The sequence below is a fragment of the Pyricularia pennisetigena genome, chromosome 6 (assembly GCF_004337985.1).
Source record: "Pyricularia pennisetigena strain Br36 chromosome 6, whole genome shotgun sequence".
Classification (NCBI taxonomy): Eukaryota; Fungi; Ascomycota; class Sordariomycetes; order Magnaporthales; family Pyriculariaceae; genus Pyricularia; species Pyricularia pennisetigena.
In genome coordinates this window covers 2,327,772-2,352,989 of record NC_043744.1, presented here as the reverse complement: position 1 = coordinate 2,352,989, position 25,218 = coordinate 2,327,772, and the positions used below count along the sequence as shown (strand labels likewise).

The window sequence follows — 25,218 nt, the reverse complement described above, 5'->3', positions numbered from 1 at the left end:
TTTTTCTTCTTCTTCTTCTCTCTTTTTGCCCCCGACAAAACCGCCTGCTAGTAGCGGGCTCCCATGCTAATCAGTGTGTTATATACTTGACAGGAAATATCAACATGTGATCCTGAGTTCTACAAACACACCCAGAAGATATTTCTTCTAATGCATCAGAAAGGACTCGCTTACCAAGCCGAGGCGGAAGTCAACTATGATCCAGTTGACAAGACAGTACTCGCCAACGAACAGGTAGATGCTAATGGGTGCTCCTGGCGGTCCGGCGCCAAGGTTGAAAAGCGTCGCTTGAGGCAGTGGTTCCTCAAAATTTCCGAGTTCCGCGAGCCCCTGCTGCAAGACCTCAACGTCCTCGCCAAAGACGATGCTTGGCCCGAAAGAGTCTTGACGCAACAGAGGCATTGGCTGGGCAAGTCCACTGGCGCCCTGGTCAAATTTCCCATATTGGCCGGTGGCAATGACGTCCACCGTGCCATTGAGGTTTTCACTACCAGGCCTGACACCCTGTTTGGGGTGCAGTACCTTGCTCTGGCCTCCACTCACCCTGTTGTACTTGACTTGGCGAAACAAGACCCTGAGCTTCAAGCTTTCCTCGATACCCTCCCGGGACTACCCCCAGATTCGAAAGTCGGGTACCTACTGCCAAACCTCCGAGCTATAAATCCTCTTGCCTACCATGAGGACACGCCGAATGCCACCAAGACCTCCATACCCATCTATGTCGCCCCTTATGTACTGGGAGACTACGGCGAAGGAGCTGTGATGGGTGTTCCAGGGCATGATGCACGGGACCATGCTTTTTGGCAGACGCATCGCTCGGGGGAGCCCATCCGTGTCGTTCTCGCAGCCTCGGAAGATGAATCCACCACGGCGTTCCTCACCGAGCCTTTCCTTGACCATGGTGTTATGACGGCGGCAGGGGGTCCTTTCCAGGGCAAGCCGTCCCAAGAAGCCGGTGGCATGATGGTGCGTATGCTCGAACAGGCAGGCCTGGCCAAGCCGGTCGAGAAGTGGCGTCTTCGCGACTGGCTTATCAGTCGTCAGCGGTATTGGGGAGCGCCCATACCCATAATCCATTGCAAGTCTTGCGGAGAAGTCCCCGTGCCAGACGAGCAGCTCCCTGTGGAGTTACCGCAAGTCGACGGGCATTGGGCCGAGCGGAAAGCTGGAAATCCGCTCGAGACGGCCAAGGAATGGGTCGAGACAACATGCCCCAGATGCAGTGGGCCAGCGAGGCGCGATACAGATACCATGGACACCTTTGTTGATTCGAGCTGGTACTACATGCGCTTCATCGATCCGCACAACAATGCCGAGCCTTTCTCGGTCGAAAAGGCAAAGGCTCTTTTACCTGTAGATCTGTATATTGGGGGCGTGGAGCATGCTATTTTGCATCTTCTCTACGCTCGTTTCATTTACAAGTTCCTGATGTCGTCTTCGCTTGCGCCAACTTCTGATTCGGCCAAGGAAGTCAACACCGTCCACGAGCCCTTCAAGAGACTTATTACCCAGGGCATGGTTCATGGCAAAACATTCAGCGATCCTGCCACAGGTCGCTTCTTGAAGCCAGGCGAGTATGACCTGACGAACCCTGGACGGCCGCTTGTCAAAGCCACCGGCGAGCCAGCGTTGGTGACGTACGAGAAAATGTCAAAGTCCAAGCACAATGGTGTCGACCCGACAGACTTCATCGCGCAGTACGGTGCAGATGCAACACGCGCCCACATGCTGTTCCAAGCGCCAGTCTCCGACGTTCTCAACTGGGACGAGAATAAGATTTCGGGCGTAACCAGGTGGCTCGGCAAGCTCTACGAGGCGGTCCAACGGCTTGAGGGTCGCGCAACCAGTGCCGATGCTTCACCAAGGGCATACTTGGAGCAAACAAGGGGAAACCCAAGCTGGGATGCTGATGTGACTATCTGGCGCCATGTGCAACAGATAATCCCGTCGGTTACGGCCTCGTATGAACGGGTTTACTCGTTGAACACGGTTGTTTCGGATCTCATGGGCCTCACTAACACCATTCTCGCAAACCGGGACGTTGCCAGCGAAACGATTCAGGCTGCTGCAGCGTCTGTCTTGCTGCGCATGCTTGCGCCAATCACACCCGCATTTGCGGATGAGTGCTGGAGCATCTTGCACTCATTGTCGGCGGAATCCATCTTTTCCGGCTCGTCCTTCCCAGAGACCGATGGATCTCTGGATGTGCTTCAGCCGAGCACGCAGAAGTGCGCTGTTCAGATCAACGGAAAGCTTGCTGTCGTGGCGGAAATTCCACAGCCGCCGGCCGATCTCAAGGACAACAAGGCTGTCGAGGAATGGATTGTCAAGCAGATCCTTGAGAGCGAGAGCGTTGAAGTCAAAGAGAAGCTGGCGCGCAAGCAAGGGTTGGCTAATGCCAAAGCCATTGTGATCCGGGGCGGGAAACTTGTAAACTTTGTGCTACCAAAGTAGACCCCAGAAGTTTGTAAGATAAATGTATGACACAAGACAAATTCTATAATATAATCCTGCACCCCCTACGCAGCCCCTCGACGGTGGATAACAGCAAATAAATTATTCTTGACGAGCCTAGGCTAGATCTTGCAGGAAAGTCATACAATCTCGAGTTTTGTAACACCGGGCAATGAACTTGATAATCTCTCAGTGATCTGGCAAACGCATTGCCATTCGGCTGTCAGGTCTCTACTACATTACCTAGGCTGGAGTCAGCAAACAGGCAGCCCGAAGGCGACAAGGACTGTTTGAGTCAGTTACCAAACCAGTGCGAGAAACGTGAGCAGGCATTGCCCAGTCAACCATGCCCCCTCACCGAACAGGCAGCAAACGCGCTCTCACCTGACCAGGGAGGGACGCGTCCGTGCTGGAAAAGTTTGCAGCTGAGTCATCACCGACGGCTGTATCCACCCATCCGAGCGGGTATATTAACCTGCGTCCGCCGACCCTGCGTGGATTGAAAGCTGCCTTTTTCCCTTCCTTTCGTTCCTCATTCTAGTGCACGGGTTTTACGCATATCAGTGAGGATTCGTCCGAGATTGCGTTTTTGCTAGTTGAAAACTACATACCTGACCACTCCATGCGGGCTTCGGCCTACATGGGAATTTTTGGAACCAAAAGATCTCATTGAGGATTTTTGTCCTTTTTGTTTTTTTTTTCATTGTATCGCGACCCTTGTGGCGCGTTACGAAGAAGAAAATCTGATGCCTGGATCCAACTCGTTTCACAGCATCCCCACAACCGAACGGATGGCGTGAATGCTGGATGGACGTGTACATAATCTAGCCTTTTATCGATCTTATTCGCGGGCCTGAAGTTGTGTCGCAGTCACGCAATCTCTATGAATTCCTTATGCTGTGGACGCATGTTATATTTTGAGAACTATTCTGCGATGAATTGAGCCCTGGCGTAGAGGCTTACTAGCATTTCAATCAGCGATCCGCTGCGAGTTTTACACATGAAGGTTATGCTATGGCAATTATTGGAAGAAATGACGAGATCGCTATACATTTCGTCCTATAGCACCTGTTGAACCAGCTCCAGGACATCAAAGAAAGCCTCCCTCTCGTTTGTAGTCTCAGCTTTACGCATACCCAGCCCAAGAACCAAAGTACGCTTCTCGTCTGGGTTCCTTGTAGACAGGAAGCTAGCTATTTGCGCGGCGTAAAGTTGGCCAATGGTCTCGCGCTCGTCGCCTCCAGCACCAAGAAGGGTGGTGGCAGTGAGATGGGCTGGTGGCAGTGAGCCGATGTTTGACCTGGGCAGGGCCATGTCTACCATCGCGGACGACGGCGCCGACAGCTGAACTTGGAACTAGACCAGCAAAAAGTCAGTTAGTATTAAAAAAAAAAAGAAGCCCATATTCTTTTCAGTTTCAACTCCTTCAGATATGGCAATTCAAGAACCATACCCATTGTGCTAGTCGACCATCCTGTGAAAGAGTGACCATAATCTTGTCTGAGAAGTTCATCGATGTAGCCTCTGTGGGAATGCCATTTACGTTCCCTGTTGCGCTGCTCGATGGCGCTGGAAACGAGTCAAGTCTCGGCTCTTGTGTGGCCATCATTGCAACGAGCTACTGTACTCCAAGATTTAATATGGTATTTTGCTCTGCGTACATTCCCAACCCGGCGTTGAAAGTCAACCGGAGCAGGCTGTTGCTTGATGCTATGCTTTGGAGGTAGGTATTCTTCCTGATTACAGTGCGGGAACCTCACATTTTGCCCCGCACTCTCAGCTTGGATCTGCAAGATAACACAGTGCGTGACGGGTCGAAATCTGCAAGTACTACGGACCCACTACCCCAAACGGCAGAAATTCTGACCGCCAAAATTTTGTCTGGCCCAGGGATTTTCTACTGTCTGCTGGTGTCTCTGTTTATGCTTTCCCACATGTTACTGTTGCCGCCGTTCACCTCGTCTTACTTATTCTTTTTATTCTCACTGAACTGCGGGGGCCCTCAAATCCTCTATTGGCTTAGTGTGTGTGACCAAACAGTAATTTGTGGCACTCACTCCCCAGCAACACTTCCTGCTAAGTAGCTTGTCATTATCTGTATCTTGCGCGCGTGAAACTGCCAAAATGCCCAAGTTTGTGCCTCGACAGAGGAAACGCAAAGTGCTTGATAGAGAGCGGGCTGCTGCTGCACGCCAGTTCGAAGAAGGCCAGGATGCCGGCGACTCGGCTGAGACCCCTGCTGATGGTCATGTGGCTACAGAAACCGCCAGGCTTAAAGCAAATCTACGAGATAAAGGACTTCCTGTCTCTGCCAAGAAAGCCAAGCGATTAGAAAAGTACATTGAGACCAAGTTGAAGAAGGATGAGAACAGGGAACTTTTGGCCAAGCTGGCAGCCAACAAGATCGACACGAGCTTGTTCTCGAGCAGCAAAACTCTGGGACAAACCAAGCAGACAAAGAGGCAGGCTTTATCACAGGCGCTGAATGAAGAGAGGGCCGGACTACCCGGGGACGCTGCCAGGGAGGAGCTCCTCTATGAAAAGCGCGAGAAGAAAGATCTACCAGACCAGGAAGAGGATTCCGAGCTAGAGGCTCAGGAGCAACCCAAGCCGGATGCAACCGCCTCGTCGACCATTGCTCCTGCAGGAGAACCAAAAACGACTCCTGCTGCTGGTTCAGGTCTTAAAAGGCCACTAGAGGTGGATGACGACGGTAGACCTGTGATTCAGAAGCGCCAAAAGCGAGGAGGCGTAAAATCAAAGGTATCCTTGGCACCGAAACCTCCAGTCGACAGCAGCGATTCAGACGAATGGGGCGGTTTCAGCTCAGCCGAGGACAATAATGATGGTGAGGACGAAGATTTGGCGACCGATGAAGAGTCCAGCGAAGAAGAGGCATCGGAGGCATCGGAGGACGAATCCAGCGAAGATGGATCGGATTCAGCCGACGAGGACGACGGTGATATACCACAAAGGCGGTCGGCGTTCAAGGAGTGGGCTCAGGCACAACGAAACGAAGCGCTTGGGTTTCAACCCTCTACATCGACAGTTTTGGATATACCTCGACCAGCAAACTTCAAACCAAGACCAATGGAGCAGGAACCGTTGCCGCCTGAGCTTCAACCCACAATGGATACAGATCGAAAGGCATTCCATGTTGCAGTCGCCCGCTCGCCCGAAATTCAGTCAGCACGATTAGCTCTTCCAGTTGTATCCGAAGAACAGAGAATCATGGAGGCAATACACAACAACAATATTGTTGTCATATGTGGCGCAACCGGTTCGGGAAAGACTACTCAGATTCCCCAATTTCTCTTCGAAGCTGGGTATGGTTCACCTGATTCACCGACTCCTGGGATGATAGGCATCACTCAGCCAAGGAGGGTCGCCGCTGTGAGCATGTCAAAACGAGTGGCCGAGGAACTGGGTGACCACTCTCAAAAGGTTGGTTACCAGATTCGATTTGAGGGCACTGTCAACAAAGATACCGCTGTCAAGTTCATGACAGATGGTGTACTGCTTCGGGAGATTGCCCAGGATCTAGCCCTACGCAAGTACTCCGCAATAGTGGTTGACGAGGCCCATGAGAGGAGCGTGAACACCGACATTCTCATAGGCATGCTCAGCCGCATCATCAAGCTCAGGGCGGAAATGGCCCAGGAAGACCCAGCAGTCAAGCCCCTGAAGCTTGTGATCATGTCCGCTACTCTGCGGATCGAGGATTTGACCGAAAACAAGAACTTGTTTGCCACGCCGCCCCCAGTACTCGAAGTCGAGGGGAGACAATACCCTGTCACTCTTCATTTTGCCCGCAAGACACATCATGACTATGTCGAAGAGGCGTTCAGAAAGATAAGCAGAGGTCACAAAAAGCTGCCGCCAGGTGGTATGCTTGTCTTTCTGACTGGCCAGAATGAAATAACCCAACTCAGCAAGCGGCTCAAGCTCCAATTCAATGGAGTCACATCTGTCAATGCACCCCAAGTAAGAATATCGACACAGGATGCACCCATGGAGGCTGAAGATGTGGACTTTGGCGATGCGCTTGATCTAGACCAAGATGACTATGATGACGGCGAGGGCTCTGAAGGGGATGAGAATGAGGAAGAAGAGTTCAAAATCGAGGAAGAAGAGGCAGGCACTGGTCCTTCGCGCATGCACGTATTGCCGCTTTACTCTTTGCTGCCAACAAAGGAACAGATGCGCGTATTTGAGCCACCCCCAGATGGCAGTCGTCTCGTTGTGCTGGCTACAAACGTGGCCGAGACCAGTTTGACGATCCCTGGGATACGCTACGTTTTTGACAGTGGCAGGTCCAAGGAGCGCAAGTACGACCAGCTGACGGGAGTGCAGAGTTTCGAGGTTGGCTGGATCAGCAAGGCCAGCGCGAATCAGCGCGCAGGCAGAGCTGGTCGTACGGGGCCTGGCCACTGCTGGAGGCTCTACTCGTCTGCAGTCTACGAGAGAGATCTCGACGAGTTTGCGCTTCCCGAACTTCTTCGTACATCACTCGAGGGAGTTGTACTTCAGCTCAAGTCCATGAACCTCCAGCATGTCGTCAACTTTCCTTTTCCCACACCTCCCGAGCGCGACAGCCTAGTCAAGGCTGAGAAGCTGCTCAAGTACATATCGGCAGTCTCAGAAGAGGGACGCGTGACACAAGTTGGATACACAATGTCTATCTTCCCCCTATCGCCACGCTTCTCGCGGATTCTTCTCCTTGGCCATCAGCATGACTGTCTGCATTACACCATCACCCTTGTTGCCGCCCTCTCTGCAGCAGAAATCTTCATCCCGGAGAACCAGGCGATCCCCCAACTAGCAGCCAAGGAAGACGATGACATCCGCACCAACGACGATATACAGGCTGAAACCAAACAGGCTGCCATAAGACGGCAGTTCAACGCAGTGAACAAGAACTTCTGCTTCCTTGATGACAAATCAGATGCCATAAAGACGCTCCAGGTTCTTGGCGAGTTTGCCCACGAACCAACAGAAAAGTGGTGTGAAAGCCACTTCGTCCGATTCAAGGTTCTCAAGGAGGCGCAGAAGCTCCGCCAGCAGATTGTCCAGCTGCTCAAGACAAACATACCATCATTTGCCAATATCACTTTCCAAGATAAACTTGATGCACCTACTGAGAAGCAGGTCAAGGCACTCAAGCAAATGGTGGCAGCTGGCTTCATCGACCGAGTTGCCATCCGGGCGGACAAGGCACCCACCCCACCAACACAGTTCCGACCCCCGAGACGCGCCATCGATGTTCCATACATACCGTTATCCCCTCTTGCTGTCGATGGAGGCTCTTCTGACGACGAAGAAAAGCTTGTCTATATTCACCCGTCTTCCCCACTGGCACATCTTAGTACGAGCGAGTGTCCAGACTACATAATCTATAACTACCTGCAAAAGCCGGCATCGCTAGCTGTGGAGGACGGGACCAGGAAGCCCAAGACACGGATGCACGCACTCACAGACATAAATGGAGCCCAACTGGCCAATTTGGCGAAACGTACGCCATTGATTAGTTACGGAAAGCCCATCAAGGTAGCAAACGATGATGGGAAGACACGTGAGGCCTGGCTCGTCCCATACATCAGAGCTGAGGGCACGGGAGGGATTGGATGGCCGCTACCAGTGCAGAAGCTGAAACAGAAGAGGATCGCTGGAAAAGGTTGGGTTGTTGAGTAGAGACCATGCAGTCAATTTAACGCCGAAACCGGGGGTATCTGAGACTGCGAAATTTGATCAACTCGTTTTGGGCTTATATCTGAGAGTGCAAGAACCATTCGAACCCGCCAATACTGATCACAGGACTGGATGATCCCATTACCTCCTTCTCAATGACAACGTTTCCAGAACCAAAGTTTACTCTCCAATTCTAATGCCCGACTCGGTGTCCCTCTGGTCCAAGTGGTTTGAGCTTCTGCCTAAGTTTTGGATCCGATGGTTCCCTGGCTGGTTTGAGGGCTAATTAAGTCAAAAATAGGGTCCAAGTCAATTTCCAGACGGACTGTTTGATAAGACGAAAAGTTTAACAGACAGAACACTGCAGTACAGCAAGATTTGAGATGATCCATCGTACGTTGCTGGTATACGTTTCTGGCCAGTTCCAAAAGTTCGTGCCGTTTCTGGACAGCCATCTATTCATTCTCAAATATATTGGACAAAGAACAACACCTTCAGCCAAGCGGTTCATCGTTAAATATCTATTGGAACCCCTCATCTTGGAGCACGGGTCTCACTTGCCTGCATGTTTTTCACTCCAGGAAACAGGATCCTACCTCCAAGTCACCTTAGTAAACTATAGAGAAAAGATGCAATCACAGCTCAGGCGCGATTTCGACCTGCACTCGAAACCTGGCGATGTCTTAGCGTCAGGACCTGAGGCTCACTCACGAGCTAACAATGCCTCGGCAAACGAGCTAGGCCTCCTAGAGGAAGTTAGAATAACCGCATTCGGAGCTCTTTTCGAGGGTTATGTTTCTCGCGAAGCATCACCAACCGCAAGCGACATGTCCTCCAACATAACCATGTTTCCCGGCGTCGCGCTCGTCACTGGAGCAGCTTCAGGTAAGAAATTTTAGCCACGCAGCGAGAGTGTCATGCATGCAAGGGGAAGACGAAGGACGAGCCAAAGGAAAAAAAAAAATATGTGCCCAGTAGGCCGAGCATAGGTGGGAATGTGGAAAGCACTTTTGGTTGACAAAACCTCCTGCTCACATGACAAATCACATGCAGGAATCGGCCGCCAATGCGCCCTGGCGTTTGTCGCCGAGGGGTGCGCGCGGATAGCCCTGATCGACCGAGATGAGGACGGCATGTCGGAGACGTCACGGCTCTGCAAAGAAACGGCGCGGCTGACCCGGCCAAAAAGCACGGTGAGCACCTTCATCATCCCCTGCGACGTGTCGCTCGAGTCCGAGGTGGCCGTGGCACTCGACTACGTCGTGGAGGAGTGGGGCCGCATCGACTACGCCGTCAACTGCGCGGGCGTGGGCGGCACCGCGGGCCCGTCGCACCGTCAGGCCGTCGACGAGTTTGACCGCGTCACGGGCACGAACTGCCGCGGCACCTGGCTGTCGGCCAGAGGCGAGATCATCAGGATGCTGGACCAGGAGCCTCTCAAGACGCACGATGGGAGGAGGGGCAACAGGGGCGTTATTGTTAATGTTGCAAGCAATATGGGCCTGGTCTCGAGACCTGAGTGCCGTAAGTTGTCATTTCATTCTTGTCTTCTTTTGTGCCTTTCCCTCATACTATTCATTAGCAGTGTGTGCGTGGGTCCAGTGCAAGTGCTGACACAAAGTCGTAGCAGCCTATGCAGCCTCAAAAGCCGCGATAGTAAGTCTGACGAAGAGCGATGCCATCGATGTGAGTTGCACCCTTCATCTCAGTTTTGCAGTTTGCATGAAAACCATTCGACCTCTATGCTATACTGACGTTGCTCTTCCAGTACGCCAAAGAGAATATTAGGATAAACTGTGTCTGTCCTGGTATAATCAAGTGAGGCCCCTGAAGCTCTTGGTTATGCTAAACGCCTGCGGCTTATGCTTAACAAAACACCTATTCCAGAACGCCAATGACGGCAGATATCAGAGATAGTGATCCACAGGTACAGAGAGCTCCGATGAGACGCATGGGCACTGCACAAGAGGTCGCCGATGTAGTCATGTTCCTCTGCAGCTCTAAAGCAACCTTCGTTCACGGAGCAACGATTGTAAGTTCTTTGTTTCTGGCTTCGGAACCCTTGATGTGACCCCATATACTTGCTGACTCTGTAATTTTCCGACGACAGTGTGTGGACGGCGGATATACCGCTTGTTGATAATTTTCTTGTCAGAGTGCAAACGGCTGTCAGAGATACCGGGGCATGGTTGCGTTCAGGTTTACAAGATTATAGAGGTAACTAAAAGTGAGCAATTAAAACACACGCTTACCGATGCGCGTGGTCGATCTGGACAGAGTTGCTATCATAGCTCGACCTCGGTGGGCCTGCTCTTTAAGGGGTATCATAATATAGTAAACTAGCGACATACCGCGCAACGCTTTTGTACCAGTCCTGAGCGCCGTTGACCGCGTTTCCGACTGACCTGTGAGCGGATATGCCCTCACCTCATCCTCGACTCCCTTGTGAGTCGTGGACACCAAGACCGTACTTTTACGACGGTGTATTGGGTCCTCCTTTGCTTTTACGACGTTTGGGCTTGGGCGGACCACCCGTTTTGCCCGTCTTATCGCTCTTGGCGTCTTTACTGAGGGGACTGTTGTCTGGCAGTGTCTTCAGCATAGGTAGAGGGGTACCGGGCCCATTCCCAATGGCTTTCCCTTGCTGCTGGCCAGGTATACCGAGCCTTTCCTTCCGACCTGTTGATGAGAAATGGAAATCACCCGGCTTCCCCGTGATGGGGTTCTCGTCCATGTATTCAGTCCCGTAATGGGTGTGAATCGCAAACGACTCCTCAGCCAGCCTCTCGTCTGGTGCCGAACTGTCTACGCTCTTCGAAGCGGCCAGCCCACTAGTGGTCTGGCTCTCTGGCATCGGTGTGGCCTCCTTAGATTCGAGACCGGTCCCCCGTGGCCGAGGATTTGTCGTTGGGGTTTTGTAACCGTGACCCAGGGCTGGTGACCACTTTTTTATTGAATCGGCAATAGGGAATGTCTTGGTAATGGATGATGCAATAGAGGCCTGCAGAAGTCCGTTTGTAAGCTAACAAAGCCGGCATTGGGACTTTGATGTGAAATGTGAGCCACACCAAGGGCGTTCAAAAGGAAGACCCAAACTCACAATGCGAGAACTGAGGATATTAGCCAGGCTGGGGGCCATGTAAATATTCTCACCGACAACAAAATAGTCGGAGTGAACCTCTATCTCGTCTGGTGCCGGGAATCCGTTAGAGTCCTTGACCTTCCTCCGCGTCTGCTTGCGGATGACCCAGACGCCAGTACCCATGCCTGGCCCCGTCTCGGCAGGTTCCTGGGCAACAATGTATTCAAGACCCGACATTTCACGAAGGCGGGCCTCAAAGGCTTGCCTGGTCGCTATGATGTGCAGCTGCGACTGATTGCGCACAGCCTGGCTGAAGACGACGGCATTGTTGGATGTGGGATCGAAGAAGGGCGAGGCGGCGAAATAGTAGAGGATGGTGTTGTCATGAATGCCCCCGAACTGCATGACATGTTCCATGGAGTTCCATTGTATTTCGTCAGGTAGCGATGTATCGGTATTTGCTGCCATCTTGGCGGTGGATATTCACAACGAATCCCTTGGGAATGGAAAAGTGTGTTGCGATATGCTTCGTTGTAGATTCTGAAGTGCCTCGGAGAGTTTTCGCGACAGGGTTTCAATCGCAATTAAGGCGACGCGGTCCCCCGCGTTTCTCTACCTGGCTGTCGTCACTGTATCCACCATGACAACCAATAGCACAGCGTTTGTCTCTACCTGGATCCACTGACATTTCAGTGGGGATTACACTTGTGCCCGCAAGGAACGGGAAAAGACCGTCGCAGGAACGTCAATGCACAATTTACCTTGGACATCCTGCGCCGATTTACAACCAAGTCGTGCAGCAAATTTTCACACCATCACAACTCGCCAGTGTATCGCATGCAATCGACCATCGGATAATCATCACAAATCGCCGTCATGGATTTGCTTTCGACGGTTCGAAAAACAGGCTCCCGCGGAGGTGTCAATTTCAGCTGGGAAGAGGTCGCCACATCCACACATCGCGAGAACTATCTGGGACACAGTCTGAAAGCACCTGTCGGCCGGTGGCAACAAGGACGAGACCTCAACTGGTACGCCAAGGCCGACCCTTCGCCAGCGGGCGCCCCGACAACAGACGACGGAGGCGATGAAACAACGGAGGAGAAGAGAGCGCGCGAGAGGCGCGAGGAGCTCCGGAAGATCAAGGAGGCTGAGGAAGACGCAATAGCGCGGGCTCTCGGTCTTCCAGTTCCGGTCCGTAACGCGTCCGGCGCAAACGCAACAGCGGTTGATCCTGCGGCCAGGATGGGTGTTGCCAGCAAGGGAGAATTGGTCAAGAGCGAGGGGGACACAGATGCCCGCGAGAGTCGGCGAAAAGACGACCGGGAAAAGCGCAGGCACAGGGACTCCGACCGGCAGCATGGAAGGAGATCACACCATCGCGATAGGAGTCGATCTCGTGACCAAAGCCGCGAGAGGCATTCGAGGAGGCGAGATGAGTCAACTGAGAGACCATCTCGGCGCGAGCATCACAGAAGGAGGCATAGGAGTCGGAGCCGACGACGGGATCATGAAAGAGGCGGGGATGCCGAGTCAAGGCGTATAGACCATGACGAAGCTGCGGATAAGGGGCGCGACAGAGGTGGAAAAAGTCGGCGAAGTAGGAGTCGCGAAAGGCAAAGGCCACGGTCCAGGGAAAGGAGAAGGAGTCATAGTCCACGAGTTAAGCAATCACGCGAGGAGCGTCACCACAGAAGTCGTGATGGGAAGTAGGCCACTTAATACTACCATCGCACTTTCTGTGCTGGTACACAGTTGATTTGGAACGACTAGCATAGAGTCATACAACATTGTATTGTCCTAGCATTATAGCGCACGAATTGCATAATTTCGGCATGAAACCAACATATTCATGAATCACTCTGTAGACATGATGACTTATGTTGCTATGGATTATTGAGGTTACGTGAGGTTCGCCTAGAATGATCAGGTACGTTATATATCGAGTTTCATGGGAAGAGGTGCTTCAGTGGGATCGGCTCAACGATTGGACGGATAGTGGGGTAGCGAGACCCTTGCAGTTGGATCAAAAGGGTGGGTGTCACGTTTGGTTCCAGCATGGGTACCCCCAGGCGTCATGCAACCTATTGTACAGTACTGTATTCCGAACGAGCTTGGGGACTGAAACTGGCCGAGTTGGCGCCTTTGTTTGCTCTCAACCGCCGGCTTGACCTGTTCAGGACTGCTGCCGCCTTGTGATCAGCATTTTTCCCAACCACAAGTGCCTGCTGGGTTTCACTGTTTTGTTCTTTTCAGGCTGACCACCAAGGCTCCGCGGGAACGGAAGGCCAATAATCGAGCTTAGTAATTAAGCCTTCGCCTCAGGCGGGCTTGCTGAAGAACGCATCGCCACTCCGGCTTGCCGGACTATCCTTGAACATCTTGAATTCCGGTTGCTAGATCAATCAGACTGCATTTGCAACCCTACTGGCGGGTATCCTGAAGGCTCAACAATGTGCTGACATAGACCTCGCGACAAACTCAATTCTACGAATCCGATATCAAGATGGACTATTCAAAGCTGAGGGACGCCGCCCTCCAGCACGGCGAGGACGAGGAGGCTGTGACTGTCGACACCCGCGCCCTGATTGACAAAGTTCTGGCCCGGTATTCTGGCGAGTGGACGACATTACGAGAACTGATACAGAATGCTGCCGACGCCCAAGCCACAACTGTCAAGGTCAAGTGGGAGACGCATCCATCTACATCTGTGCCATTGCCAGCAACCACAAACCAGACTGAGCTCTTAAAACACGTCATCACGAACCACACCCTGAGGAGGCTGTTGGTAACAAACGATGGACAACCGTTCAACAAGAATGATTGGGCTCGGCTCAAGCGTATTGCCGAGGGCAACCCCGACGAGACCAAGATCGGAGCGTTCGGAGTAGGCTTCTACAGTGTCTTTGCCGACTGCGAGTCACCATTTATCAGCTCTGGAAATGAGGCTATGGCATTCTACTGGAAGGGGAATGCCCTTTTTACAAGGAAGCTGCAGCTGCCAGAGGGTCAGGGCAATGGAGAAACTACGTTTGTTCTTGACTACCGCAACGATACCACTGCACTGCCGAACCTGCTCTCCGTGGCACAATTCTTGGCTACCAGTTTGACGTTTGTCGCTCTTCAACGCATAGAATTCTGGATCGACGACTGGAAACTTCTCTCCTTGCACAAGAAGACCTCCCCCAGTATTGAAGTCCCTATCCCTCGTGAGCTCGAGACTAGGACAAAGGATGGGCTCATGAGGCTCACCACTTTGGAACGTGTCAGTACGCAGATTGACGCAACAGCCATGAGTGTGCTCGGGTGGAAGCCCAAGGCTGCGGCTGCGGCGAAATCAAACGACACATATGGATTCAACTCATCAGACATGCCATCTCTCCGAAGCTTCTTCAGCCGTCTTACTTCGTCGGCGTCACAGAGCGGCCTTCGTGGGAAACAAGCCAAGGAAGAAAAGCAAACATCCGAGGCTGTGGTCGAGGACCTGACCAGCACTTCAACATCGAGTGTCTTCCTTCGTGTTACATCCGCAGTAATCACCACCAGTGTACCAACATCTTTCGCAGCAGAATTGGAACGTGCGACCAAGAAACCTCCACCAAGAACCACAAAGCTCTCAATATTAACGTCTTCATATGACGAAGCCCAAGCATCTAAGAACTCCAACGATGAGTCAAAGAACACCGTGGACGTTTTTACTTCCGTCCTACCCAGCAAGAAGCCCGGCGGTAAAATTTTCATTGGCTTTCCCACCACCCAAACCACCGGTGGTGGTATGCACATCTCAGCGCCGTCCGTCATACCAACTGTGGAACGTGAGGCCATCGATCTCAATGCTCGATGGGTGCGTAGCTGGAATATTGAGATGCTTCGCGTTGCAGGCATCATGACGCGACTGGCATTCTCAACAGAGATGGCCGATTTGCAAACAAAGGTTCAAAGGGCGGTTAATGGAGCCCAGATTACTGCTGCAGATATAGCAAAGTTCATCCCAGAAGCACTCCACATTCTCGAGACTTACACCTTCAGAGATTCAACTCCAAGCCAATATGTCGCTCAAATTATCAAGGAGTCATTCTGGACCGCGTTCAAGAAGGCCTACATCGAGGTATTCTCGAGTCGCGGTGTGCTTCTCAGCACAAAGGTCCGGATGGGCTCTGATGAGCTGGCAAAGTTCGTAGATGGCATCCCTATCATTGTCAAGGAAATGGAAGGGGCGCCCTTCGTAAGAGAGCTGCGAGAGTACGGCTTGATCGATGAGATAACTGTTACGGACATTCGCAAGGAGTTGGAGGCGAAAGCCCTGAACAAAGATCAGCTCGTTCACTTTTTAACTTGGGCAGGCAAGCGAGCTGTCACTGGCGAGTTGGACCCTCCCAGCAGACAGGCCCTGCTCGACGTAGCAATCGCGACTATTAGTGATAGTGGTGATCAGGGCGAAGTCATTGCCCTGACCACAATAAGAAACTATCTGAGCGCCAACAAGATTCCAGCTAGCTTACCCCTCCCACCGACGACGTTGCCGTATGCGCTGACTTGCAACATTCCCGCAGCCCACCTGGAAATGCTTGGATGGGAAAAGCTGGAAATTGTGCCTTGGCTCAGATACCTGCTTGAGAGTGCCTCCTCGAAGGATGATGAACAAAACATTACCAAGTCGGCCAAATTTGCGGCGCAAATTCTCGTCGTGTTATCCAAAAACTGGGAGAACTTGAGTCAGCCATCCAGAAACTCGGTTGTTTCTTTGTTGCAGAACAAGACCGTTGTACCTACAAAGATGGGCATGAAGAAGCCATCAGAGTCCTTCTTTCCCACCGTAAAGCTCTTTGATGATCTTCCGATTGTTCAGGGATGTCAAGGAGTCAAGGACAAGTTCTTGGTGGCTATAGGTGTCAGGAAGACGCTGGACCTCGAGACCATCTTCACGCGCCTCCTTACCCCTGAAAAGGAGGGTTCGTCAAAATGGAGCCATATGGAGCTTATCAAGTATCTTGCCTCTGTCAGAGATGATATCCCGGCAGAAGATCTAAGGAGGCTTAAGGAGTCGAAAATCTGCCCGGCCGAGGCAGGCCCGGCGGGTATGGAGCCCACCAAGGGTACGAACCAACTGTTCAAGGTCTCGGAACTTTTTGAGCCCAAGGATACGTTGCGCACTCTCAAGTTACCAATCTTGCAATGGCCAGGTCCGCCTGGGAGCTTCAGGCCGAGCAGCCCTGAGGGACGGTTCCTGTTCGGTTTGGGACTGAGGCCCCATCCTTCAGTACCGGAGCTTGTCGAGATGATGGCTTCAGAGGACCCATCTATGAGGACTAGCTCAATGACCTACTTCATCGCCAATCACCACATCAACGGCTATGCATCCTTCAACATTGGGGCGACTAAAAGGGCGATATTGCCTATCCAAGGCAATGAGAAAACTTTGGTCCCACCGTCTGAGTGCTACGCGGATGAGGGGGGCGCCGTATTGGGCTTCAACATTATTGCCAAGAACCTGCAAGTTCATGCAAGCAAGTTTGGCGTGGCTAGGGATCCTCCGATCACGGTATGCGTGAGCAAACTCGTCGCCAAGCCTCCTCAGGACCGGCAGTCGGCCATGACACTGTTTAGGTACTTTGCAACTCGACTAGGCGACCTAGGTGGGAACCATTTGGCGAAACTTCGAGATTCAAACATCGTACCCGTGACGAGGTCTCAGCGAGGCAGTCTCAAGGGAAGTAGCACTATAGTCATGCTCAAGCCACAAAACTGTTACTTGGGCAGCTCTTCCACCTACAGCGACATATTCGATTTTGTCGATTTCGGCCCCGACGCCAACGCCTTCTTGTTCAAGTGCGGCGCCAAGAGCGAGCCGACGAAACCTGAAATTGCCCAGATGGCTTGCAGTGAGCCCGCTCGTCTTCTCAGCATCTTGCAAAGTCCTGAAAAGTATCTCAATCTACTGAGGACTCTTGCCGAGGACATGGCCACTATCAAGAGAGATAGGGAACTTTGGGCCAAGATGAAGGTGTCTGCTTTCCTGCTCGCCTCCAAGGAGATTGCATCCACAAAACCAAGTAAGGACCTGGATGCCGATGAAGATGAGGCGCCTATCAAGCAATATCAACTGGCCGCTCCTGGTCAGATTGTGGTCGTGGACGATTATATCAGTTATCGACTTTTCAAGGACTCGTTGATGTGCGCGCCCGAGGAGGATGCGTTGGAAAACTTCTATCTCGCGCTTGGGTCACAGATGCTAGGCAACATGGTCCAGGAAGATCTGAAAGTCGGACCTCACAGCGAGAAACAAGAAGGAGCGGTCTGGCTGCGCAAGCACGTTCTGGAGCGCTCCAAGTTGTTCTTGTACGAGTACACCAAAACTAACAATCATGCCATCAAGCATGACGTAAAGTGGCTCGAGAAGAACCTGATGGTTGAGGTTGTTCGGAACGTCGCGCTTCGAAGATCGCTTCGTGGGCAAACCCAGTCGCATATGGAGAAGCGATCTGCAGCTAGTGTACAGACTCGCAATGGATGGGTCCTCTATGTTGCTGCAGAGGGGCGCCCTGACATGTACCAGGTCGGCCAAGCGGTGTGTCACCTGCTACTGACACGCCCGAACCAGCAAGCCTATTTCTTCTTTGAGCCATTTCTAAAGCTGGATCTACTCGACCTTCGTGCCCGTGGTTACAATGTGGACCGTATCCTACGAGCTAAAGCGGCAGAGGCTAGGATTGCGGAGGAGGAGCGACGAAAGGCACTCGAGGAAGAGCAGCAACGTATTCGCGAGCGGGAGCAGGAGTGGCGCCAGTCTGGGGCGGCCCAGGCAGAGGCTGCAGCCCGAAATCAAAGACCCAAAACACCGGAGCAGCAAATGCCTGGCTCCTTTGCGGTTGATTCACCCGACAGTCCTCCGCATTCACTCCCTCCTCCCCAGCAGGACACTCGCAAGAAGGGTCAAGGACTTTTCTCGAACTGGTCCAAACGGCTGGGCTTTGACCGAGAGAATGATGAGAGCCACAAGCAACTGCAGAACCTGATAGACCAGCCGAAGGCTCCAGCACCGCAAACCGGGTCTGATGGCGGTGCTCCCGGTCCATCGCAACCTTCAAAGGATGACGGGCGTGTCACTTCTCCTGCAGTCGTTCAGCAGAATCTTCTCAATGCCATCAACTCGACGAGGGCGCACGACTCGAGGACACTGTTTTCTCCACCACAGACCAACGAGGTGAAAGAACAAGCATCGTACTGTGACAGCACGGCTGCACATGACCTCAGATTCGTGGCCGATGCTCCCCAAGGAATGCGCGTCTTTGTCGCCAATGACTTATCGACGGACCAAGGGAAATTTCTCGAGGCTCACAGTCGATCCATCAAGACGTTTGAAGGTGTACTCCGCGACATTGGGACCATTTATGGCCTTGCTCCGACAGTGTTGCATATCTTCTATGATGAACGAGGCAATACTATTGCCTTCAACAGCAATGGAAGCGTGTTTTGTAACTTGCGTTTCTTCCTTCAGCTACATGCTGAACGGATGGGATCCGGCAATGGAAGGACCGAGGCCACGACGTGGTGGTGGGTTGTCATCGCCCACGAGCTTGCGCACAATCTGGTCCAACCACACAACTCGGACCACAGCTACTACACCGAGTCTTTCATTCAACAATTCTTTCCTAAGATGATGGCCAAGGCAGCACAATGGAACGCCACTGCTCCTGCGCCCGCTGCTGCTGCCGCATCCCCTGCGAACCCAGGCACCCAGGGACAGCATTCTTTGCCACCGCCGCCAGCTTATAGTCAACAGGCGCCGGCTAGGAATAGCCTCATTGACCTTTCTTGATGTCTTTGCGGGATTTTATATATTCTATGCTTTACTTTTGTTGTCTTTCCGTCTCCGCACAGCCTAACACCTAAGAAGTTGAGCGAGTTGTTTAAGTGCGGAATACTTTTTCATCGTACGTCTCTTTTTATACGCATGCATATTCGGTTGGTTTTACTATTTCCACCTTCTTCTACCCTTTGTACCGATCCATAGACCTACTTTTTCTATCTTCCATCCCCTTTTCCTCCTTTCATTGCAGCGTGGGGTTAGAGTGTCACATCGGCATTTTTGCTACCCTCTCGATGTAGAATGTACTCAAAGATACATACATATTGCACTTGGCGTGAATTACCTTATATCAATCACTTGCGGCCCAAAACTTTGTCTTCAAAGTGTCTTCAAAGAATTGTTCTGGCCAGATATGTTGTCAAATATTCACAGCAATTGAGATGCACCCATAGATCGAATCACCACCGATATGCATTTTGGATATTAGTCAAGAGGCCGATTTATCAACAATCAATCGCCAAACTTTTGAGTCCTAACAAAATAGCAAAAAAATAATCATACACTTTTTCTGGGTTGACAAAGAATCGCTAAATCGGTAACCTAACCTTGACATCGCCGGTAAAACATTGCAGGAAAACATGGTCAACGATCCGCTTCAAGTAAGCCACACAAGCCATGCTGGCACCAAAGACTCCAAGCGCGCCATCCAAACTTTTCAAGTTTCTCTCCTCTCTTCACCGGCCTAGACCGCGCATCACTCTCTTACAGCCTGGCAGAGGTGGAGGCGGGCTCGTCAACGGCGGCAGGCTTCTGGGCAGCCAGTAGCAGGAAGCGCGGGCAGACGTTCTCGGGCCAGTCCGGGTGCTTGCGGCGGGCGTCCTCGGTCGAGCCCCACTCGGCCATGTCCTTGACGACGAAGCCAGCGGCGACGAGCATGTTGAAGTAGCTGGCCATGGTGCGGTGCTGCTTCTGGACGCCGCCGTTGAGCCAAGTGACCTCGCGCTGGCCCTCGGAAAAGTAGCTGTCGACGGGCCAGAAGAACTTGGGGCCACTTTCTTGGGCTGCCACCGACCCCTGGCCATTGTTGTGGTTGTTGTTGTTGTTCTTGCCTGCTGGGTTTTGGGCGGCTGCGGCGGTGTCCTCCATAGGCCGGAAGCCGGGGACAACGGGTGCCGTGTACATGGGGTGCTCGATGGAAAAGACAAAGGAGCCGCCGGGCTTCATGGCCCTGAAGACGCGGCTCAGGAGGGCATCAAAGTTGGAGACGTAGTGCAGGGCCAAGCCGCTGACGCAGACGTCGACGGAGCCGTCCGGGATGTCGAGGTTGACGTCCTCCAAGTCCATGCGTGCAAACACCGGCGCCCTCTTGCTCTGGTAGTCGTCGCCGGCGAAAAGGACATCGGCGTTCTCGCGGGCGCGCCGGAGCATGTTGAGCGAGATGTCATACGCGTTGACCTGCGCGGCGCCCTCGCTGGCCGCCCAGAGGCTGAGGATGCCGTCGCCGCATCCGAGGTCGAGGACTCGGCGTCCGGTGACGGGCGGTAGCATGCGGTAGAGTAGAGGCCACTCGGACGCGCCGGCCAGGCCCTGCTTCATGCGGGGGAGCTGGGCGTAGTTGTGGAAGAAGTCTTCCGAGTCGTAGATATTCTGAGCTGTGGAGGAAGACATGGTTGCTGCTGAAAGGACGTTTTGGATCTAGATATTATCTACTTTGTGGTTTGAGATAGTTGTGGCTTGTCAACAAAGCGGATATCCGGTCAAATGCTCGAATAATTCTAGTAAATATATGTTCTAGTGCCTGAGTGAATATCTAAATGTCGAGTTATCGTGTGATATGCAGTGACAGGCTAGATAGATACCGCTGTGTTGGGTTGGGTCCGGATTGAATTGTCGATCTGTGTCTGTTCATTAGAAGGTGATGCAGAGGAAGAGAGGTGAAGAGAGGTGAATTTATATTCAACGGTAACGATGCCTCCAGCTCTCGTAGCGAGCTTCGTTGCACCTAGAGCAAAGGCATTGATACTCGAACAAACTCATTGTACCTCGAACGTACCCCTGTTGTACCCGCCTCATGAGGCCTAGAACAAAGACTTTGTCTGTCGATCAGGCTACGGCAGTCAGACCAATGCGCTGAATGCCATGGTGAAAAGCCCCCGGTCTAGTGGCTCGTTGTTGGTGATAGCAGAGGGCAGCTGTGATTGCTCCAGTCATCGTGGCGTCGGTCGAGGTGCACACCTTACTTTCTATAGCCCCTGAGCAAATTCCAGCTGAAGATTGGCAGGTAACCTTTTTGGATTACACTTTCAGAGCTGCATGCAATGTCATCTCTATCGACAGCACATTTCACAAAGTGACTTGCTTGAGTTGGATCCTCTGCAAATTCGCCAGGCACTAGAGCCTAATAGAGAAAAAAAAAACAGAACCAAGATCATGCTACATGAACTGAGGCTATAGACTGTCGTTGGAAAGAAGGTACGCTACTTGTTCATAGCACCGTATCAAATAGTTGCACTGGCACTCACAGGTCCAGACAAGTAGTGCATGTGCTAGTAATAGGCCCTTCTACCTACTGCAAGCTCGTAGATCCGTGATGGTGCTGTGACGCCGGTTATTTGCTGGCTGTCCGGGTCGTTCTACCGCCATCAATAGAAGATTCGGGTGGTGAACTCTGGGGACCTGTAAACAAAGACATTGTATTCTAGCGTTCGCCTTTGTCTCGTAGTGACACTCTCATGTCCTTGGCAGTAGTCCTCTCGCGTGGCGAGACAAAGGATAAGCAACTAATCCCGGCAAGGTCCCGCGATTCCTCGCCGTAACGTCGACGCTTATGCGAAGCTAAGGCAGCCTTCAAGAAAGGGAGTCCGACCACAACCTGAGATAGGCTGTAAGTGACGATCGAGAAACAGAAACGCAGCCGTGATGTCAAACGCGTTACGCAGCGAGCAATCCCGGATGCAGTTCTCTGCGTGGTAAGAAAAAGCCCCTTTTTGGCGCAACACAAACTTCCAAGGCGACAGAGCCCTAGATGAAGGGGTCCCGTTGGCGTCGCTAGACTGAACCAATACCAAACGGGGATTGGCGAACATGTAGAAAGCATCTCATCTTGGTCATGTGCTCTGTGCTGTACCTGGATCAATAATCGAGAGCAGAAAAACGCAGTTAGGAGGATTAACTCCGATGCAAGGGATCAAAGAATCGGTTCTCTTTATCCTCAAGGGTTCGTAAACAAATTCATGAAAGAGCGAATTTTGCCGGCGCGATGGATTCTCCCACTTCGGGAAGGTCAATTTCGGTGATGATGATGATGTTGACGATAATGTTGATGATGATGTGACCAGCTGTGATGCATCGAACACGTTATACACGGAAAATTGACTTGGCTTGCACCAACCCTGGCGAGCGACAGACGGCAAGACGATATCCAAAGGCGAGACGCACTTCCGTCCCGTGGATATGGTAACACCCTAGTCGGCTGTATCATGGCCAAGCCATCCATTATTCCATACTCCAGGACGTCGGGCCATTCTGGACCTTGGCTTTCCTAATAAACCCGGTAGGCTCAGAGAAGTGAGCCTCTGCATTGTGACACACAAAGGGAGGCCCCATCGATTCCATTAATTTTGTGATGGAAATCGCATCCCTTGCTTGCTGCAAGTGCCAATATAAACGAGCAAGGGATTGCTAGCGGTTGGAATCGAGCATGGATGAGTCCAGTAACCAAATAGCTCGTCGTCATCGTCACGCCCCTGGTTTACCAAGTTGGTTTCTGGAAATCGACGCGCGGTCAGTGGATCGTGGTATGGGAGAAAAGATAAAAAATAAAATAAAATAAAAAATAAAAAAAAAGGACAGCCCCACAGTCATTCTCTCGGCTCTCCTTTTGGTTTTTCGATGTGTGGATAATTGAGCGGTTACCTGACAAACAGCATGTCATTGTCAAACTTTGTTAGCGTTAACGTTCAACTTATGTGTTTGGTGCCGGGGTCTGATAAATGTTCAAGCGCAATCCGCAAATTCCATCAAGGCGACGGCGGCAAGAGGTTGCGAATGGCATGCTTGATCTTGGATTTCTGCTGTTTGGAAGGCAATCAACATTAGGTTGTGAAAGATGAACCCAAATCTCTTGTGTCGTAGAGCATCAAGGTAGATAGCAAGGGAAAGGGCCGAAAGGGCAAGAAGGCGGGGAAGATTGCTCAATGTTTTGGCAGTTTGCTACCACAGTAGTCAGGTAGCATTGGAGAGCTCAGAAGGTTTTTGCTGCAAATTGAGAAAATACGATCGATCAGAATACAATCGCAGATCTTCTGTCACGAGTCGTTGCCCTTTTCTACAAAAGTGCCCCATCCATGCATGCAGTGTGGACGACAGAGAACAGACAATTCGATCTCTCACGCCCTGACAGAAGTAAATCGTACAAAAGCCCCGAGGTAAGGTAAGGTAAGGTCAAGTAGGCATCCTAGCCATGCTTATATACCCAAGACAGTGAGTAACTATACGTCAGGTTTGCAAGAATCGTCGCCCTAGGTTGTCTGGTTTCGAGGGGAATTATACATCGCCGGCTTCGTCGAATTGGACGTGTTCATCCAAGATAGAAACGGGTCGTGTGCACGCAATGGCACCAGTCGTTCCACCTCAGCTGGTATCCGGCTTACTCCCACCAGGCGACGCTTCTACGTAGTGTGAATGGGCCATGCCGAGCGTTCGCCGAATGAATATCGCCGAGTTTCGGCTTCCTCCTGAGATTGTTGTTGTCAATTGACCTTTGACCTTTGAAATGAGGGGCAGTTGTGGGGCAGTTGTGGGGCAGCAAGGTGCTGCACCCAAAATTCGCCCCACGCGTTAACGTAACATGACAGTTTATGAGGCTGAGCTCTCATGCCCAGCGTGGGTCCAGGTAGCTTTAAGCACTTACCCCAAAACCCACAATCGAACGACGCCAAACTTGCGTAAGTAAACATGAGCAACGGGTCGTGCGGACGTCATTTGAAAATTTTGCCTACTCTAGATGGCAAAGTAATCACTTCAAAGCTACAGAGAACGTCATAGTTCGAGCCGCTGAATGTCAAACAAGGAATTGAAACCTCATTGAAAGCATTCGAGCATGAGCGTCGGTTCAAATTTTACCGGCCGGCAGCAAGCGTCGGGCTGGATGGGCTGGGCCCATGGGCTTACTACGTATAGTACGGCATGCTTTCGCGTCTCGGCGTGAGGGGAAACCTGGAGAAAACGAGTGGGCTTCAGTGTGTGTGTCGATTGGGGGCACTGGCGCTTAGCAAAAGGAACAAATGGTCTCGAGTCTGCCATATGTTTATATGATGTAAAGTAGGTACCGTAAGGTAGGGAAGTACCCCGGGTACCTTATCTGGTTGCGAGATGCCAAAAGAAGCCCCGCTCTAGACTTTACAAAAGCAACACTCCATCTGAAGATTTGCGCTACGTGGTAGAGTGCGTACCCTAGTACGGGTAGCCCCCTTCGACTAATTTCAGCGGTAAAAGGTCTGAGGTCTGATTCAATCCTTATTTTGTCTTCAAGAAAAGTCTCCAAACTTATTTTGTCATGCTATCCACATACCAGTTATCCGGTACATTTTGGAAACTTGCTTTGCAAGTTGGCCCGAACCCCACAGCATCATACGGTGCGGTGTTCCGGAAGTACCTGCCTATGATAGAGAGTCTACGTAAGTTATCTTCAAGGGGCGGCTTGGTTGAAGAGTAGTCAGTCTTACCTAACAAACATGTACAAAGAGGCTCTCTGGCCCTGGCTCTAGAATCCTGGCGAAATGCAGCCTGCGGACCAAAGATGCGGGGCGATTTTTGACCTTGGCTCAGCACAGTCCAGCAAGTCAGTTCATTTGCCCGCTTCCACCAAAGCATCGCAGGAACCAAAGTAATTGGCTTGCCGCCTCTGCAGGACCCCCTCTCAGACCCCTCCTTGCCGACAATCCCGTACGGAGCTGGTAGCAATGCCGATACTAGTAATGATATGATCGAATTTCAATCCTGTGTACTGTTTGTACCATTAGTTAGTTACTAGCCGGCAAAAAGGGGGTAAGTAGGTACCTTACCTACCTACCTGGCTCTCGGGATCATCTCTCTGGGTACGAGCTGGTCTGGTCCCAACTCCAACTCGGGATTCGGCGTGCTGCTCTGTGGCCTCTTGCCGGTCTGCGCTCTCTAGTTTCTC

General features: G+C 51.9%; 7 protein-coding genes across 7 annotated transcripts in view; 4 read left to right on the top strand and 3 right to left on the bottom strand.

Moving 5' to 3' along the window:
- PpBr36_04521 (uncharacterized protein) overlaps positions 1-2,454 on the top strand; it is a gene marked incomplete at both ends in the record, with an annotated part of 3,109 nt that extends 655 nt beyond the window's left edge. The window contains one exon of the mRNA XM_029891680.1: positions 160-2,454. Coding sequence (XP_029749069.1) covers positions 160-2,454 — 2,295 coding nt within the window. The remainder of the gene's footprint in view (positions 1-159) is intronic.
- A 1,059-nt stretch (positions 2,455-3,513) lies between these two features.
- On the bottom strand, positions 3,514-4,072 carry PpBr36_04520 (uncharacterized protein; the record flags this gene model as incomplete). The annotated part of the gene is made up of 2 exons (XM_029891679.1): positions 3,514-3,810; positions 3,908-4,072. Coding segments are annotated over 2 exons (462 nt in total), but the record flags the coding sequence as incomplete, so codon positions are not given.
- Positions 4,073-4,578: 506 nt separating this feature from the next.
- PpBr36_04519 (uncharacterized protein) lies at positions 4,579-8,145 on the top strand (the record flags this gene model as incomplete). Its single annotated transcript, XM_029891678.1, has 1 exon — positions 4,579-8,145. The coding sequence occupies one exon, from the start codon at positions 4,579-4,581 to the stop codon at positions 8,143-8,145; it is 3,567 nt and encodes a 1,188-aa protein (XP_029749781.1).
- Positions 8,146-8,771: 626 nt separating this feature from the next.
- PpBr36_04518 (uncharacterized protein) lies at positions 8,772-10,282 on the top strand (the record flags this gene model as incomplete). The annotated part of the gene is made up of 6 exons (XM_029891677.1): positions 8,772-9,027; positions 9,196-9,666; positions 9,770-9,828; positions 9,911-9,960; positions 10,030-10,174; positions 10,253-10,282. The coding sequence occupies 6 exons, from the start codon at positions 8,772-8,774 to the stop codon at positions 10,280-10,282; spliced, it is 1,011 nt and encodes a 336-aa protein (XP_029749780.1).
- Positions 10,283-10,615: 333 nt separating this feature from the next.
- On the bottom strand, positions 10,616-11,692 carry PpBr36_04517 (uncharacterized protein; the record flags this gene model as incomplete). The annotated part of the gene is made up of 2 exons (XM_029891676.1): positions 10,616-11,164; positions 11,243-11,692. 2 exons carry the CDS (start codon positions 11,690-11,692, stop codon positions 10,616-10,618), a joined length of 999 nt encoding a protein of 332 aa, XP_029749787.1.
- Positions 11,693-12,100: 408 nt separating this feature from the next.
- On the top strand, positions 12,101-19,043 carry PpBr36_04516 (uncharacterized protein; the record flags this gene model as incomplete). Its single annotated transcript, XM_029891675.1, has 2 exons — positions 12,101-12,496; positions 13,692-19,043. The coding sequence occupies 2 exons, from the start codon at positions 12,101-12,103 to the stop codon at positions 19,041-19,043; spliced, it is 5,748 nt and encodes a 1,915-aa protein (XP_029749786.1).
- Positions 19,044-19,796: 753 nt separating this feature from the next.
- Positions 19,797-20,702, bottom strand: PpBr36_04515 (uncharacterized protein; the record flags this gene model as incomplete). Its single annotated transcript, XM_029891674.1, has 1 exon — positions 19,797-20,702. The coding sequence occupies one exon, from the start codon at positions 20,700-20,702 to the stop codon at positions 19,797-19,799; it is 906 nt and encodes a 301-aa protein (XP_029749785.1).
- Between the last annotated feature and the right edge of the window lie 4,516 nt (positions 20,703-25,218).